At 41.4% G+C, this 19,670-nt stretch overlaps 2 protein-coding genes across 2 annotated transcripts in view; one reads left to right on the top strand and one right to left on the bottom strand.

The window, feature by feature from the left end:
- The window catches only part of pak5 (p21 protein (Cdc42/Rac)-activated kinase 5), a 114,098-nt gene extending 107,142 nt beyond the window's left edge, over positions 1–6,956 (bottom strand). Inside the window, exon 1 of the mRNA XM_069158550.1 lies at positions 6,766–6,956. The gene's annotated coding sequence lies outside the window, so the exon portion shown is untranslated. The remainder of the gene's footprint in view (positions 1–6,765) is intronic.
- A 9,919-nt stretch (positions 6,957–16,875) lies between these two features.
- Positions 16,876–19,634, top strand: LOC138203719 (galectin-3-like). Its single transcript, XM_069158732.1, has 5 exons — positions 16,876–16,917; positions 17,102–17,698; positions 17,778–17,866; positions 18,083–18,254; positions 19,204–19,634. The coding sequence occupies exons 1-5, from the start codon at positions 16,876–16,878 to the stop codon at positions 19,360–19,362; spliced, it is 1,059 nt and encodes a 352-aa protein (XP_069014833.1). The 3' UTR covers positions 19,363–19,634.
- Positions 19,635–19,670: the final 36 nt, after the last annotated feature.

The raw sequence follows: 19,670 nt of genomic DNA, 5'->3' as shown, positions 1-19,670 counted from the left end.
AACAAAACAGCACGGGCTCGCCGACAACCGTTATGAAAGCTACAGTGTATACCGACTGGCAACATGATGGAGAGTATCGAGCGACTCAGACGATCCCTTCAGGATACTTTACTCACTTTCTTCCCTTTGCTGCTTCTTCCCTTCCTTCCTGCTTCCTCTGTGATCACTGAGTAGGACGAAATCAGATGAACGTGTCTACAGTTGCACTTGCATTTCAAAGTCAAAGTCTCCCCTCCTGCATGGTGGTCATGCCCCCTCAATATACCCCACAAGAATACGCCCAGAGGTGAGTTTCAACAAATGAGACATAATTCATTCTTCCTGAAGTAGCCTACATACAGAAGTGTTCATGAGCTCTATAGAGTAATTTACCCCACATCACTCTTCTACATTCACCACTGCATTGTGTAAATACATCAAACACACGCAAACATCGTAAAATACACCAAAGTGATAAATACATTACAAGCTGCAGTCTCACAAATGATCGCAAAGTCACCGTCAGTCAGCTGCATGTGGCCATAAAAAAATGAGCCTTCTTATTTTACAATTCTGACAAGACGAGGTGCTACAGCACTGTCGACACACTGGGTGGAAGTCTCATCTGCAAGTCTGCAGTATTCAAGAGAGGTAGAAAAGAAAAACTGCCAGGAGTAACAAAAGAAGTAAGTAATTATAGAGAGAGATCTTCGAGACAAAGCGTGCAAAAGACTGCCAACAGCATTTAGCTGTGGATAACTGCTGCTGCTTCAGGTTATGAGTTGTGTTCGCGACAGTTGCAACTTTGAGCTTTTAGCAGGACTTGTAAAAACACCGCGAAACTGCTTTTTAAACTGCAGTAAAAGCCAGGTCTGTGTGAGGATTACACTTAAAAGATTAACCTCAAAGAAAAAAAAAAAAAGAAGAAGAGAAGATTAAGTCAAAATTAAGTTGCGCATTAGAGATATAACAAGGTAGGCCTCGGATTGAAGCTTTTGTGTCGACTAAAGTTTTATACAGTGTCTTAAAAACCTCATTTCAGAATAATTTGATTTCCTTAACCAAGTCCTTAAAGGAGGAGTTTGGGAATCAGGGGGAAATGTGCTTATTTGCTTTCTTTCTCAGAGTTAAATGGAGATATCGATACCACTCCTGAGTCTTTGCTGGTTGCCTGGCAACGGCATGGTGATGACAAGATTTCAGGAAGTCACAGGAAGTCCCTGTGTGGCTAATAAATTGTCACATGTAGAAGCACAACTGATCATTTTTACACTTCTGCTTTCACACAAATTAAAATAGAAGACATAACATGTCACATAAAGAGCTTTAAAAGTTTACATGCCACCATATATATATTTTTTTTATTTCACTTTATTAATCCCCAAGGGGAAATTTCTTCGCTACAGCAGGGGGGCTCTCAGGGGGGAGCTGCTGCAACAGGCTGCCACTAGCGCGGCGCCAGGTAACCTGACCTGAGGTGCATGTTTTTGGATGATGGGAGGAAGCCAGAGAACCCGGAGAGAACCCACGCAAGCACAGGGAGAACATGCAAACTCCGCACAGAAAGGCCCAGGACCGGATTCGAACCCGGAACCTTTTTGCTGTGAGGCGACAATGCTAACCACTGCACCATATCACAGATGATAACCTTAAAAAAATGTTGTACTACATGGAGCTACATGTAGTCCTAGTCTGCCTCTTTATTCCTTTATGCACGATCCAAAAAAGAGCAGAATTGGCCTTTTGTAATATGAAACGAATGGCTGACTGGTTTTGTTTTTAATGAGGAGAACTTTGCTCCTTCATGGTCCTGGAGCTCAAAAAGTGCTTTGGGGGAAGGCTGCAGACGGAGCAACAGGCTTTCCAAGGCCACCCATTTTAAATAGGTATCACTTTAATAGCGATTAAACTGGAATTAGGCTCCAACTGGTCACAACAGCAGTTTACTTGTACACAAACACAGACAATGTTGTAAACACACAACAGATTTAGGCATCTATTGCACAACTAGAACCACACAGAACACAGAATCAACCACCTTTTTGCCAACATACAGGGAAGCTGAGGCATGTTATCGCTTCACAAACAAGTATTCACCACACACACACACACACACACACATCACACACACACTTCCATAGAAATAACTCCCTCAGCCTGGAGGCTGGGTGACAGAGCTGCAAGGGCCAGTGCTGTGTTGGGCAGCAGTGAAGGCAGATGCAGCAGTCAGCCGCCTGAGGGCATCGCCGGGTATTCAGGCTTTGCTAGGCCTCTTCATCAGTGCCCTTTGATGCCTTAGCCCCATGACCAAAACACAGACACACACACACACACACACACACACACACACACACACACACACACACACTTCCAGCAGAGTGCCAGTCAGGCCTTTCCAGCTTTGGACAAGAGACCAATGGGGAGAGAAGTAGAACAGCCTCATTGAGCGCAGAGACGTACAAGTTAGACAGAGGACACTGTGGAGGATGTAGGTTATGGTGGACTGTGTTCCTTCTACTGATTGTGACGCTATGGGAGTATCTAGGTTAAATCTTTCTATGTGTGTGTGTGTGTGTGTGTGTGTGTGTGTGTGTGTGTGTGTGTGTGTGTGTGTGTGTGTGCGTGTGCACGTGCGCGTTTACTGTGTGTTTTCAGGCGGAGAAAAGACAGAAATGAGAGCTTAATGACAGTCACGGTAACATCTTAGATCCATGGTGAGCATGTCCACTGTGATTTGTACAGTTTAATCGCAATTTACCACAATGTACATTTACTGGTCACATTATAATGACACAGTACCTATACCATTTATTTTCATAATGTGGCATGTAACATGTTGTATAGTGGAAGTATTCAATTCTCAATCCCTGAAAAGACACAAACTTGTAGCCTATATTCACACACGTTCTTCCTCCATCTCTCCCAATTGCTTTCGTTCATCTCTCCTCCTCTGTCATAATGTCACTTACATATGCTCAATCTCTCCCTCTGTATTCCCACACACACTCACTCACTCACACACTCACTCACTCACACTCTCTTACACACACTCACTCACTCACACACACACACACACACACACACACACACACACACACACACCTTGTTTTATTACTGACATACCAAGCCATGCAGAAAACATCAGGGAAGCTTTTTTTTTTTTTAATCATGGGACTAAAACAGCAAAATGCAATAACCTGGGACAAAACTGCTGACACCTGAAGATGAGTCTGGCATTCAGACAGACTGCTCTGTTGCCGCTGAAATGAACAGAAGTGACAGGATGGGGAAAAACCATGACCCCCTACACAGACAGATAGGCAGGTATTCCTTCTATAGATATATTCACCCCTTCCTCTACTCTGTCTGCGAGTCTCTGGCCTTCTGAGCCTCTTTTTCTCCCCTTTTTCTTTGTCCTCATTTTTATTCCTCACCCTCGATCCCTTTTAATTCCAATAATTTACCAATCTCCGTTTCCCTGTCATCCCCACTTCCTGTTACACCACCTATGGTCACCTGCCCCACTTTTCCATTTTCTCGCTCTTGTCTGCCTCTGTTCTTCTTTTGTCACATCTATTCTGGCTTCCTCCTCCGTCCTCTGTATGTACGTCTCACTTTTTGTCTCCTCATCCCTCCTCTCCTCTCTCTCCAAACCTTGTTTGCATGCTTCCTGACTCCCGCTTCTTGATTAGCAAAATCGACAGGCACAAATCTGCCAGACACTTTGTTAAAATGGCCAGTGAGTCTGTCAAGAGGTTCCCATGTAAACAGAGGGCTCAATCAGACTCTTCAATTACAGATAACACCTTCCCTCCCATGCATTTGGAGCACTATTTAACCACAGAGACAACGACAGAGGTAGAGAGACAGAGATGCTGGCTAGTGGCACAGGAGGTCAGTCTTGAAGGTTGAGGAAACAGCACCAACAGCGAGGACATACTTCAGTGTGCACAGCAAAGGAGCACGAGATTGTCTCCTTCTGGCTACATTATTCAATGTACGACTCCCTTGTACTCTTACGTAATTGTGAATTATGTGCGAACAACGCAGGCTTCCTCCTTATAGGCAGCAAGAGCAGTAGTCTAGTGCCATAGGGACGAAAATAGTTAGTCATGTGTTCATTATCGCTATCCTCTTTATAAGTGCTCAACCCGTATCCAGAAACATTAAACAGGAGAGGACTTTCTAGTGGGTCCGTACAAGTGTGTGTGTGTGTGTGTGTGTGTGTGTGCGTGCGTGCGTGTGCGTGTGCGTGTGTGTGTGTGTGTGTGAGAGAGAGAGAGAGCTAGAGAATGAGAATGAGAAACACAAAGCGAGAGGCAGAATATGAGGGGAATGAGGTTGTGATAACTTCAAAGGTTATTATTATTATTACTGCAGGCTGAAGCCATGCTCTGGCATCCCTCAAGCTTTGATCATTATGTAAAGCTGTTGTGCTCGCTGCTGAATACATTACAGAGTGGATAACCAGGGAGTGTGCAAGCAAGCATGCACAGACCAACACACTGACTCAGCTTCCAAGTGTCTTCCGATTTTAAAATAACACACCCCGTCATCTCGAAAAGGAGAAATAGAAGAGCACCCTTAATCTCACCTTGACGTGTGATTCGGACAAGAGGACTGGAAAATGTGATATTTAAAAGAGCACTCCAGCAATTTTACGCAAAGATCTGGGTACTCGCAGAGATTACATTTCTATTTTGGCTCTAGAGGAGTTTTGTCAAGTTTGAATATATAATGATGCCATCAAGGTTATTATAGCTTGACTGTGGAGACACATTTCAAACGGAAAGCCTGTGAAAAAAAACATAAAACTGGGGGTGTGGGAATTAAAACATGCAGGGAAGCTGCTATCAAGACCCACCATGGGAATTGTAGGAGCCACTGCTTTGGGAGCTTGACCAATTAAAGTCAACATATTAGCATCTTGTTGCATCAATTTCTACCATTATTGTTTTTAATATCACTTTCCCCCAGTGAAAAGTACCAGTGTGCCCTTTTAATTTGTGATCTTTATCAAAGGGAAATCACCACTACATCATTACTATAAGACTATAGTGCAGTGGTTTAGTGGTTGGTTTTGCCATAGATTCCTGCAAAATAGAGTTTAATGATATATTAGCATTTATTCTTAATATAACATCATATATTTTATGTTAAAACAATGATTACAAATGTTACTGTTTCTATTAAAATACTGCAGCTATAAAGTACCTTTATACCTGTTAGTAGTGCTGAAACTAACGATTCCTTCCACTGTCCATGCAGACAAAATGCCACATATGTTAAGCGAAGGCCAACCCTAACGACTAATCTGCTCCCTTAATTGATTCAGTGCTGAATAAATGCCAAATGTTGAAAAACAACTCCAGATGTGATCACCCAGACTACAATCAAATGTGTTTGTCTGTAAAATATAGGAAAAGAAATAATAAAATATGCCCATCAAGGTTTCCTGAAGCACATGATGACACTCTCGAATGTCTTGCTATGTCCAAAATCCAAAGACATTCAGTTACTATCACATAAGGGAAATGAAAACAGCATATCCCTTCCCCTGAGTAGCAAAAACTAGCTCATGTTTGACATTTTAACTTGAAAAATGATTCAAATTGATGATCAGAATAGTTGCAGGTTGATCAGATAATCCATTAATCACCTAGCTGCTTCAAGCTCAAGTTGTTTACATGAGAATGATCATTGACTGATGGTCATAGCTGGACACCTTTATAATGTGCATCCCTGCTAAGGCAAACAAATCTACCAACTGCATCCACTGGACTCTCGGAACCACCACCACTCGGGTGTCCCATGTTGTAGGACGAAACACAGGCCTCTTGAAGGTGTTAAAGTTTTTGACCAACATGTTATGATTATCTCTATTAATAGAGTGTTGTGAGGGCGATTATGAGCTTAGGAGGGGAACCCCAGCTCAGAAGGGCCGAGCCACCACTTTTAATTTTCGTCTACACATTCTAATCCGAAAGCCACACTGAACTTGAAAACAAGCCATCTGTTCCTGCCCTCACCTGGCCTACATTAGCCCGAGCAAACACTGACTGGCTGCAGGAGGAAAAACACCGGCAGCGCAAATAAATGTCTTGCACTGTCATCATCACTGCCATAGAGTAGAGGGAATGTAGATATAATTTTTTTTTTTAAAAAGGGATGCTATTACTGCAAAAAATATAAAGACAACGTGAGAGCTTAAAGTCCCATCAAGGCTGTGAACTCACCATTGAGCAGCACACACACACACACACACTGAGCCCCTGTAAGGCTGGAGATACATTACAGGGATTTTATTTTTCTTTCCTTCGACCTCCAACCATTAGAAACAATTCCTCCTCGTTTGAGCAACAATAACAGAAAGCAGGCACACACGGGGCCTTCGCAATCTGTTTGCAACATGCTTCGGTGTGATGCCCACCCAGTTCAATACCAAGGACAGCGGTCGATGCGCGGAGAGCCTGACAGCCATGACAACACATGTACTAGAAAATGACAGATTTGTTTCTGCACGGGTGCATGCAAGCGGCGACGCGAACCTGCCCCGAACGGCACTGCCGTTTCCGTGTGAGGGTTTTAAACCAACGCACAGACAGAAAAGAGACACAAACTAAACCTTTAGCAGAGCATTTCGCCTTTCCGAAAGCGGCTTTTTTTTTTTTTTTTTTTTTTTTTTTTTTTTTTTTTTTCTGCCTCCCCTGCAAGAAGCTGCAGCCACATTTCCCACCGAACCGCACCGTCAAAGCGTCTCTTTCGAATCAAATGCTCCGCACCTACCTGCTTGTGTCGGGGGTCGAAGAGCTCACATGTCCCGTCGCTTATTGTGGCCTGTTATTGTGGGTATTATCACCGCGGTGGGCACCGTTATGTGTCTGCCAGCGCCATGTTATTATCATCTAAGTGGAAGACTGTGCGGTCCTGTGCGCTACATCCGGGCTGTTGAGGAGAGCGAATGAGCGCAGTTCGTGGCGGCGGAGAGGGCGGAGAGCGCTCTGGATATGGAGAGCACCTGTGCAGCAGAGCAGCGACAACTTTCAGTCACGTCAACCTACCGTAACTCACCTCCATCCGCACATGCGTTTATTTACAAGAAGTACTTTTTTTTTTCTTCACGATTGTCCTGTTTCTTTCATTCCCCGTTACGGAACTAGTTGACGCTTTAAAGGAGGTGCGTGAAGAGCAGCAAGAAAGCAGTGTAAAAAAATAAATAAATAAATAAACAAATCAAAAGAATATATAGCGGTTGAGCTTGAAATAATGCATAAATGGTTGAAACAGCAGGCTAATATAAATGTTTGAAGCTGATCGTTAAATGCAATGTTAAAGTGATGGATAAATAGTTGGGAATATTTAGCTTAAGGTAATGAATAAATGGGTGAAATAGTTTGCTTGCTATAATGATAAATATTTGAAATAGTTAGCTCAAAGTAGCTGCAGTTGCATAATGAGCCTCGTTGGAGTAGTTAGTTTAAAGCAATAGATGAATAGGAGAAATAGTCAACTTGAAATAATGGACAAACGGTTGGAAAAGTTATAAGTAGCCGATTGTAGAAATGTAGTAGGAATAATTAGTGGTGCTACAAACAAACCTAAAAGTAGTATAATTGAAATTCTTAAAAGTAATGGATAAACAATTGAAAGTTTGATTAATGTAAGTTAGATAAATGGTTAGAATAAATAGAGGTAGGCCTAATGGATGAATGGAAAACCGCTAAAAGTAAAATGGTTGAAATAAGTGCAGCTTCTGCATCATGATTTACATCATTTGTATGTATATATGGCTGAATTGACCTGTTAGGGGGCCCTGGGGCAAGAATTGGCTGTAGGATGTCCTGTGTCTGAGCTGTACTCTTTAGCTGAGGAAGAGAATAAGAGAGGAGGCCAAAAGTATTCATTATTATGCCAAGGTCCAGCTTTTTATGTTGTTGTTAATCACTGGGATCAGAGGCAGTGTGATTTTTCTCCATCTTTTCTCAGGCTCATCAACCAAATAAATCTCACCACTGCATGACTTGCTTTTTTTTTTACCAGCTGGTCATGCAAGTGAAGAATTCAAAGCTCACCACAGTCTGTATAGGACTCTCTCACTGCACATATGTGCTACATATGTCAAAACTAGACATGCACTTTGAAAACGGACACACGCCTCCTTTATATTAGCTCTTTCTCTGCCCCAGTGATTTGTCCTCTTGTGATGATACTGTCCTCGCCTGCTCTGTCTCCCAGCCTCTCTACCACCCATAAATCCCCTTCGGAAATGTGAGCCCAGACTCTCAGCAGTGGGAACACCCCTTCAGCTCAGGACTATTCCAGGCTAAGCAACACTTATTATGGGCTTTAAGGACAGCCACATCTATCCTTCTCATATAGCCGCGTGGGGCAATGATGTTTTTTTCTATGGCAAGCTTTAAATCCTGTTATATATGAATTATAGATTGTCAGGAATATTAGTTGGATATTCCAAACCTAAAAAATCTCAACTGCTTTGAAGTGTCAGCAAACAATATTCAAATGTGATTATGAAAAGGTTTTAGTTTGTATTTGGGGAGGGTGAAAGCTCTTTATGGAGGCAGTGACATTTGCCATATTTGGATGATAACAAGACTGTTGAAGTGAATTATGCTTTAGAAATGGTTTAAAGAGTTATACTTATGTTTTGACCCCATGAAAACTTTAACTGTTTAATCCTGACCACAGTTTTAAGGAAAATGCAGAAATCTTACAGACACCTCTCAACCCTTCATGTGCAAAGTCTTTTCTCGTTATTAAAACCATTTTTGGTGGATCATCCCTTTTATTGATTGCAGTGCTGCTTTTGGCCTCATCACATCATGCATAATGGTGTTTCATGGAACAAGGATTTACTTACCACATGACTACAACCTCCCCTGTGAGAATTTGACACCCCCCTCTAGTGGTGGATTGTGGGAGTGCACAGGTTACCTCAGAGCATGGCTGTTGGTTATGACTGAAACGCAAGCCAGAGCATCTCTGAGTGAGTAACGTCAGCCTTTGTGATATTATACTGATCTCATAGTAGCACAGATATGATTATGATAACATAAACTTCCAGAAGTACACACATAAACACACTCAGGTCCCCAATAAAATGTGCTACTGTCCCCATGGCAACTGTAGCAATATCACTGTATTTGAAAGCACTTCCTTCTTACATACTCTCTTTGATATTATCTCTCCTGTTCACTCACTCTTTGAGGGCACAAAACCATCTTAGACTCTGGGTAAGAGCTGCTACAGGTTATTTGAAAAAACGCTATCTCATGGAAAACCACTCTTTTGACTGCATGCAAATGTAGAGGTGTCTCTTATACTCCAATCCTCCAGTTATTGTACATTTAAGAGGAAAAAAGTGGTGAAGAGTCGGGAAAATGTAAAAGGAGGCAAGGCATTTGCAGCTTACAAGAGTTGGAACGAGGCCCAGTGCTTATCAGAGACTAATGCCACCGTCGTCGCTTTGGAAAACCTGCTGCTGCCAGAATGCTCTCTTCTGCCTAACAGCAGCATGCCTCATGGTTTCCTCCTTTTTAAACAGCTCCCTCATTGGTTGAAACTACAAAAGGAGATCTCCTGTAAATGACATCGTTACTCCCATCGAACAGCATATGTCATGACCACATGGTAAACATCCACTTAAATGAAGCACTGTAGTTTGCTCTCAACTTCAAATTGAGTTTTATTAAGTAACTCTTTATCACATTATTCCCCAGTCACAGACTTGATACATACATAGAAGGGCTTGAGGGAACGAGGAGTTGCCAGTTCAGGCTCTTGACAGGCCAAACAGGAGACTAACCACAAACCAAATGTTCTGGATTGTTTCTTGGCAAGACGTCTCATCTGACAATATGCAGCCCAAGCAAAGCAATTCCCTACAATCCTCACAGGAAGCTTTGTTTTGTGGTAGTCAAAGCCAGGGGAATATGACAATGTGGGCCAACTTTGTCAACTGAACATTTTTGTCAATACAACAAGTTGATGAAGCAATTTGGTGGTAAATAGTATGCATTGCTGGCTCATGAGAGGTGAGGCCTTGATTTATGATCTTCCAGTGTGGAGTGTATTGCATAAGTGCAACAGAGCAGCAGGTAGTGAGTAAGTGTAGGAGACATCCTCTTCAACCACACTGCTAAAGTGTCCTTGAGACACCGTTTCATTGCCACATCGAAGCTTGTTGTGGCTGACCTGGTGCTTTGAAAGCAGAAACAGACTTTTCTCCAGTACGGTGATAGTATGTATGCTTAGCCTGTGAAAGGCGCTGTTAACTGTGAGGTCTAATTTTAAACCATCTTGACCACTTGGGAGCAGCAAAACAAGCTGAAAACAGCTACATACCTTGAAAAGCTCGTATGAAACCGTTGTGATCAATGCTAAAAGCCATGGTGGTTTCTTAATGCACATACCTTTAGTTTATCCCTTGACACCTCTTTCTTGCTGGAGTTGTAAATTGCAAAATGTAGTTCCTTTGTTATGTTAGTACTTAGTATTTAGAATAAAGCCAAATGTTTCATGACACCTAATTGTGTAAGTGTATATTATCCTGTTTTTGTGGTCAGAACATCGATGGTAGGCTGTATAAAAATGGATTTAGCTTTTTGGGCCGAAAAGGGGTCCTTTAAGCTGCAATACCACTCACAGCGACCAGGGTGTGACTCCAACAAGTTTCCGGCTCCACAGACTCCCATTTAACATCTCTCATGAAATACAAATACAACTTTTCTATAAGCCTCAAGTTCACGAGTTGTGACCTTTATGGACATGAAAGAGGACATGCAAGTTCCTTTTTCATTGGATGTTAAGATATTGTAATTTTATTTATGTAGAGTTTGTTTTTTATAACTTAGATATTAGCCTTCCTCTGATGAAAAGCTGATCTTCCCAACGACCTCATCTTTTCCTTCTGTGCCTTTGCATTTCCTGCATTACATTATCCCCTCTGTTAGCTTGCTAAATGGTTAGCCGTCCATGTTTTTATGACTTAACCACTTGAACGCTAAAACATACGGTGCACACGATTTACCATATTGTAACCAGGAGCTCACGAGTTCCATCTGAACGCAGCAAGAGTTTGGAAGCTCCCACATTCCAAAAAAGGTGAGGCTACACACCTGTGTCTATCTACTACATGATTACATGACTTTGCCCATCATCAACATGTTACATCAACCATAGAGAAAAGACAGTGTCGAAAAACTGAACGCTGGTGGCAAAAAACAAATCTCCAGGTTCACTGTTACATCTATAAAGAGAGACTTCGCAGTTATGATCTGGAACTGAGAAATGCAAAGCAGTCCTTCTTCTCTGACATCATTACCAAGAACAATGACAATACACGTGCCTTATTTTGCTACCGTCGAAAGGCTAACAAACCCTCCAGTGTCAGTAGCTGCTGAACTTCAATCCACCTAGGTGTGCAATCAATTTACCTCCTTTTTCACTGAGATAATTCAGAAAATTAGCAAGCAGTCAGTGCCTCCACACCAACCAGAGGATATGTGTTGTCCCCGTCTCTAAATAATATACATTCAAATGTCATAGCACAATTTCATTCAATCAACCATGGAAGTCTTGAAGACATTTTATAACATCTGAAGTCCTCCTCCTGATGCTTGGATATTCTACCAACACACTTTTTCAAAAATATTTCTTACTGCGTGACCACTGGTCTTTTACAAATTGTAAACACATCCCTTCTCTCAGATGTCTTCCCACAGGCCCTAAAAACTGTAGTTATTAAACCACAATTAAAGAAGGCCAATTTAGACATCGCAATCATGAAAAATTAAAGGCCAACATCAAACCTCCCATTTCGAAGTAAAATAATTGAAAGAGCTGTTTTTCAACAGCTGAACAACTTCTTGGCTAAACAACTGTTTTGATGTCTTCCAGTCAGGGTTTCGACAGCACCACAGTACTGAAACTGCTCTTGTTAAGGCTTTCAACGACATACACTTAAACACAGACAGTGGTAGAATTTCAGTCTTAGTATTACTGGATCTCAGTGCTGCATTCGACATGGTCGACCATGACATATACAAGACAGACTAGAAAACTGAGTGGGACTCTCTGGCACAGCACTAAACTGGTTTGAATCCTACTTGAAGGACCGAGAACACTTTGTGTCTGTAGCTAATTACACATCAGAGCGGACTAAAATTACATGTGGTGATCCCCAAGGTTCAATTCTGGGGCCTCTTCTGTTCAACATCTACATGCTTCCACTAGCTCAGATTATGGAAAACAACAAAGTGTGCTATCATAATTATGCAGACGACACACAAATCTACATAACTATATCGCCAGGGGACTATAATCCCATACAAGGGTTGGGTAAATCCATTGAACAAATCAACAACTGGATGTGCCAGAATTTTCTTCAATTAAACAAAGATAAAACAAAAGTAATTGTTTTTGGTGTCAAGGAAGAACGATTCAAAGTCAGAGCTCAGCTTCAATCACTGATGTTAAATAACACAAACCGAACCAGAAATCTAGGTGTAGTTATGGATTCAGACCTCAATCTGAACAGCAACATTAAGACAATTACAAAATCAGCCTACTATCACCTGAAAAATATATCAAGGATTAGAGTATTTATGTCTCAACAGGATTTGGAAAAACGCATTCATCTTCAGGAGACTCGACTACTGTAACGGTGTTTACAGGTCTCTGTAAAAAGTCAATCAGACAGTTGTAGCTGATTCAGAACGCTGCAGCTCGAGTCCTCACTAAGACCAAGAAACTGGATCACATCACTCCACTTCTGAGGTCTTTACGTTGGCTTCCTGTCCAACAAAGAATCCACTTTAAAATCCTGCTGTTGGTCTATAAAGCACTGAATGGTTTAGGGCCAAAATACATTTGTGATCTGCTGCGACCTTATGAACCATCCCGACCCCTCAGGTTGTCTGGGACGGGTCTACTTTCTGTTCCCAGAGTCAGAACTAAACATGGAGCATTACAAAACATTTTTTCCACAAATCATTAGTGTCATGAGCTAATTTTACTCCCTCTGATCAATGTTCTGGTGGTCCTTCTGAAAATAATTCCAGAATTAATTAGATATTAGGCCTCAAAGAGAGGTATGTTGGGAGGCATGTTTGGTTTGATCAACATACCTGGGATGCTGTCAAGTTTCCTGTGAAGGTAGGCGGCTGTAGTGTCCCCTGGTTCTCAAGTCCTATCGAGTCAGATCCATGCTCACGTGTCCAGTCAGTTCTGGTCAATCCTTGCACCAAATAACCAAGATGGCAACAGCACAAAATGCCGAACTCGAGGCTTCAAAATGACAAAACAGATCAATTGTGGGCTTTACAATCAAAACAATGAACCAAAAGCTACTGTACTAAAACTCTGCAGTTGAGCAAAACTTCAGATTTGTAATAATTATCTGTTGATTCATAATGACAGTGTGTTGCTGCTGTATAGTTGTACTCAACAAAAATTATGTGCTGCTTTAAATGTCAAGAGTGCTATGTCAGCCTTATTTCATGGAGGGATAAATATCCATTTAATCAATGCACTGACAACTATATAATCTGCTGTTACATTTTCCGCATTGCTCACTGTGTCCCGTAATACAACAAGTCCCGTTGTGCATGGGCAAATGACAGACATTCATCTGTTTGTGATCTAATTCTGGAAACAATTAAAAATCAATTTAAAACAAACAAAAGAGCTACACAATTTTCCTTGTAATGGCTTACAGGAGATGATGAGACATTAGGATTTAATCAGCACAGATGCTCATTTTAACAAATTCTAGTGCTGCCACACACACACACACACACACACACACACACACACACACACATTCAAACACATTCAAAGACATACAGTGCCAGAGGCTTCCTCTTCCCAAAATGTCCAACGTGGCCGCACCCTTTACTTACTTAATGTGTGGCATTGAGAGCCACAGCTGGGCTCCTGGGGTCCGGCCAAAGGGTGCTTTCATACACTCATGAAGAATTAATGAGCATGAATGTGTGAGTGCACACTTGTCTTTGTATTGTATATGATGACATAACACAATATGATACAGAATTAGCCATTGCATATGCTAATTGCCCAGCGAGTTTTTGCATTTAGGTTGTGTCAGACAATATTCTAAACGAAAGTAGTTAAAATTTCACAGCATTTGTATAATATTTGTTAAATTTGTAACAACAGCAGCACAAAAAAGGAAAATGATTCTGTAGTAATTGTGAACATTTCTGAAAATGGTCCTCTAGTAGCATATCTGAGTAGTGTTAAAAGGCACGATACAAATATAACTGTTTGCTGAAGTGTGTAAGTAGTCAGTAAATAAAAATAACATGATTTTTACTTGTATCCTTGGAATCAATATACTGTGACGGGTTATGATGCAATAACCTGCAAACTGTCTATTTTTAAAGGAGTTAATTACAGGCGCTGAGAAATGTAGTGTACTGAAAAAGCACTTTGTGAGAAATAAAGTAAACTGATGCTGGACTGAGAATAAGAAAGGTCAGGTGATACTTTGCCAAAACGTTTTCTATCAACTGCCTTTATATGCTGCAGCACTAAGTTGTACTTGAAGACGAAATACCGTACAGATGGCTCTTTACCTGAAAGAAAAGGCTCAACCTTGATGTGAAAGCTAACGTGATCTGTGTGCATTATGCATCTCATAAAAGCTGATTTTCCCTCTATGTTACTAGAAAGAGTTTAAAATTACAGGGCCAGTAGGATAAATGTTGGGTGTTGAATTCTCGGAGGATTAAGTCTTTGCATTCTAAGAGGTTCTGCCATTTCTGAAATTTTTCAGCTCAGATGAGGGTTAATCTAATAATGTTGTGAGCTCAATCATTGCACATGGGTGAATCCATGTGTGTAAGTGTGGCTTGTTATGATGCTGTTGCCCTGGAGATTTATTGGATGATTATGTGGGGAGTTATTGGGTTGAGTTTGACCCATGAGGTATTTTTTTGTTCATCAAAAATACCAGAATCAATATTTTAACATGTTGGGCAGGCAGTCAGATACCACTGTGAACTAACTCAGAAATGTTCCAGAGAAAAATATGAAATCAGAAGTAAGAACTCAGCCACTGAGAACTAAACTCAACTCCGTGATTTAACCTTGAGGCGAACCAAGCTGTAATGCTTGACTTTTCAGCTGCTAATGGCTGAATCATTTGGACGTAGAGGAAACAGCTTTAAGTCCTGAATTATTTGTCTCTCTGCAGTAATTGTGTTACTCTGTGTGGCCAAGACAGATATGGCCTGAGTGTTACACAGTCCCATGACTGCTCAACAGACAAATGAAACACATCAGCACAGAGACGAGTCATTGTGCTGTCACCGGGCCCAGTTTAGGTAAATAAAGTGACCATCATCTGATGGACACAACATTTTTCATAAACTCCTAATTTCACTGTTTTGAAACTTTAAAACAAGCAGGACATGCTTGCAAAGTTACATTTCTTTGATATTACTTTATAGTTTTGCACACTGACTTTCTCTGTCTCTGCAGTTTACTTATTTTTACTTATCATAACTTGAATTAACAACATGGGAGATCCAATAATCCAGTCACTTGTTGAAATTAAAATGATGACATGGACAAAGTGAAGATGCTCTTCTTAAAAGATCAGTAACATATAGCTCACATAGGGAGTGGCATTATTCTGACAGTGGAGTGATGAAGTGAGGAGGGGCCAAATGGGTAGAGGATTTTGGCCTTATAAAAGAGTGCTTCTTTGTGTTTGGCTACAAGCCGATTTATTGACCTGAACTACGCCACAGCCTGCTGCCTACTCCTGTGTGCATCTGAGAAGTAAAGACAAGAAAAGGTAATGCCTCCTCTTACTATTGCATCTTTAGCATCTTCTACAAAATTATTTATATTTTAATGGATCAAACTCCAAAATTATTCTTTGCATTTAAAAGTACCAGGTCCCTGTCTGAATCCTGAGATAACCTTGTGAATGTGAAGAGTGCACAGTGTGACCGTGCACATGACAGATAGATCATAAACTGAATCTAAATATAAGAATATAATTCATTTTGTTATGTTGCTTATCAGTTTGATTGCTAGTGATTAGTAATATTAGTGGAGATGAGTACAGTATTAAAAGTATAACAGTCTAAATCAAGGCAATTGAAAACTCCTTTACTACGTTAAATGATGAATATACTCTATACAGTTAGAACTTATGCGTTAATATCCAATTGACTAATATTACTTTAGTAAAGCACCTATACTACAACTGTAAATAAGAAATGATAATTATCACTGTTTGGCTGTATTTCTTAATGATAGCAAACATTAAGAAGCACATAGCAAGTCCAGTTAATTACTTAATAATGGAACCTCCATTCACAAGGACAGCTATATATTAGTGGTCGAGCATGGACACCAAAGATTCATTGTGATTGCACATTCCTCTTTAAGTGCACATATAACCTGGAATCAATGTGCCGTTATTGTTTCTGCGTGACTCAGGAAGTTTTCTGTTTTGGTCATCAGTCAATTAGTACACTCAATGGTTTAGTTATCAGTGTCTAAGGAGTCGTTCTAGTGCGGCACTCTGACATGCTGAAAAGCTGTAGAGTCCTCTGGTGGACACCCAGTGAACTAGTTCTGATACTCGTCAAGGCTCAGTGGGACTGCATGTATGTTCTGAATACAAAGAAATAAACTACAATTTTATACTCTTTCATCTTTTATACTCTCTTTTTATACCCTTTGTTAAAGAGTAGCTTTTTTTTGTTTATGTTTAGTTATCTTCCCTTGAGTGACATTTCAGCTCATGTTGATTGCGGTCTGAGATTTACTTCTGTTTTAATGTATCTGTTTTCATAAAGTTTATGAGAAGAAAAACTTAATCTTCTTCCTGCAGGCATCATGGATGTAAGTACCTCATCAAATTCTCAGATCTCCGCATTGGTAAGAATGACATATCTAAATCTAAATCTAAATGCTTACATTTTTGCTTATGGCGAACGGCCTTGTTTGCAACTGCAAGTTGGTGTCCTCCATCCTGTCCACCCTCTCTCTTCCACGGATCGCTCTTCTGGCTCCTGACCCTTCTCTCCCTTCATCCACCCCTTTTCCTCCTTCTTCGTCTCAGCACTCTGACGCTCTGTGTGGCAGCTGCCCGCCTAGTTCTTCCCCACAGGCGAACGGCCTTTGGCCTGGCCTGTCTCCGTCTGGAGCCGGGTTCCCTGGATGGCCGGCGCAGCCCACCCAGCCTGCACCCTGCTGGACTGGCCAGCCAAACACACCCTGCTGGACTGGCCAGCCAAACACACCCTGCTGGGCTGGGACACAACCAGCTCCAGTGTCCGGCCCTGCTCCAATTTCATTTCCAGGCCCCGCTCAAGTCTTAACACCAACTCCTGCACCGACCACAAACATCGTCCCAGCTCCAGCTCAACTTGCACCTCAGGTACCACCTCCGGCTCCGATGCAGCCCTGCGGGCCTTGCTGGCCAGGCACCCAATACCAGCCTCCCCAGCCACTGGCTCCAATTCAAGCTCAAGTCCCGGCTGCAACTCCACTTCCAGCACCTGCACCTGCACCTGCACCTGCTCCCAGCATCCATCCAAGTGTCCTGGGCTGGCCTGCCCACCCTGGTTGGCCTTATAACCCGGGACAGTCAGGATGGCCTGCACAGAATCCATCAATCATGCCTCCACAGTGGCTCCCACCCACATCAGGACCTATGGTGAGTCTTAGTCAAGGAATCTGACATTGATAATGTTGTTGTCAGTTTGCTTTATAGTGCTTCTCTCTTTGTTGTTTAGAGTGTGCCATACAACTTGAACCTGGCCCGAGGGGTGTATGACAAAATGATGCTGACTATCCTGGGCCATGTGAAGCCTAATGCTAAAATGTAAGCTTATTTCTGTGAGCCCAGTGTCTTTATCAACTATTCTGTTGCTAATATTCTGTTTTCTGAAGCTAATATCATTACATTTTAGGTAAATTCAAAATATGCACCAAATCAATATTTGACCATTATATGAAGGACAAAAATATTATGTTAAAAGGCATTAAGGTTCTTTAAATAGGATGCATTCTAAAATATAATCATTTTGGTCTCCTGCAGGTTCACTGTGAACTTTCTGAGAGGCAACGACATCGCCTTTCACATCAACCCCCGCTTCAGTGAGGGGGGCAAACAGGTGTTGGTACGTAACCACAAACTTGGTGAACGCTGGGGTCCTGAAGAGAGGGACCTGAAGGGGCCCTTCCCTTTCGCTCTTGGGAGCCCTTTTGAGGTGAGTGGCAGATACAGGAATTAGACAAGGAGTAGTTGATTGAGGGAAAAGGTGCAAAGATGCTGTGTGTAGCATGATAACATCAATAAATCAATACCACATATATTTGGACTGTTTTACAGCACAAATATTTTACGGCACAAAATGGATGGAGGGTCAATGTTCATTAAGTTAAAGCAAATTTAAAAAAAAAAAAACACTTTAATGTTAATACTAATGACAACTAATGTGTAAAACTAACTACAACTAATAACATTAGATGAATGCAGTCAAAGCTGTCGCCTGTGGTCTCAAATAATTTTACAATGACATGGTGCTGTTTCAAAATGCTACACATGCTGCATTTATCTGACTCTAGGTCACTTTCTCATGGTTAACGTCAGGCTAACGTTCGGAAAAGATGGACAGGGTTGGAAAGTCGTTTGTGCAGGCGGGTCCTAGATAAGGGAGCTGCTATACTGCAGGGAGGCTCCTGGAGGTCAGTGGGGGTCTCATGTTGCTCAGTAACATCAATAACAATCATGTTTAACAAGCACTGCAAAGAGGTGACTAATCTGAAGAGCTACTCCTGTCTCTGTGTCTGTTTACTCACATCAATAACAGCTACAGTATGTTCTTACAAACTCCCAGTTGACTATTAACTGATCTGGTACTGTAATAATGTGTAATATATGTCATTATATCACCTTAGTCAATGGGTAATCATTATAGCCCTGGAACAGCAGATCATTTTCTAATTTATTGTAATTTTAAACTGTTTTTACTTTGCTCATCATTGTAATCGTATATTTTGAATATTTTTGAATTCCAGGTAAAGACTAAACACCACAGATGAACGGTTACAAAATAACACTTTGATTAATGTGTGTATTTTGCTCTTTACTTGGGCACTGAATGTAGGACAGCTCACAGGTTAGATGGAAGTAATAAATGGTTTGTTTTGTTCCAGATGAAGATCTTGTGCACTCCTGAGGCGTTCAGGGTGGCGGTGAACAACATCCCGCTGTTTGAGTTCCGTCACCGCGTAAGAGAGCTCAACCGCATCGACAGGATCAACATCTTGCATGATGTCGTCCTCACCTACATCAACGTGGAGACACTTCCTTGAGGAATACATGATTGCATTTATCCGAGTGTGTTGTAATTGCAGCAAAAATACATATGCAGAGAAATTTGCACAGGCATGTACAAATAATCACCACATTTATGTGCAACATCATGCAGGAACCAAAATTTTAAATTGAATTCATCATGATGCTTAAAGCTGGAAGAGGTATGTGTGTCAGTGTGCTATTTCACATTCAGAAAAACATGAGCTGAGCTCATTTTATAATTTGCTGCAATAAGCTCAAACTACTTCCTCTGCCTCAGAACTAACAATCTAACACACACAGGCATTTGTTTTTCAGGATGAAG

The sequence above is a fragment of the Embiotoca jacksoni genome, unplaced genomic scaffold (assembly GCF_022577435.1).
Source record: "Embiotoca jacksoni isolate LCO1_2020_lvr unplaced genomic scaffold, fEmbJac1.0.p SCAF_23, whole genome shotgun sequence".
NCBI lineage: Eukaryota > Metazoa > Chordata > Actinopteri > Embiotocidae > Embiotoca > Embiotoca jacksoni.
The sequence above is the reverse complement of the archived record's forward strand: the minus strand, read 5'-3'. Positions and strand labels throughout refer to the sequence as shown.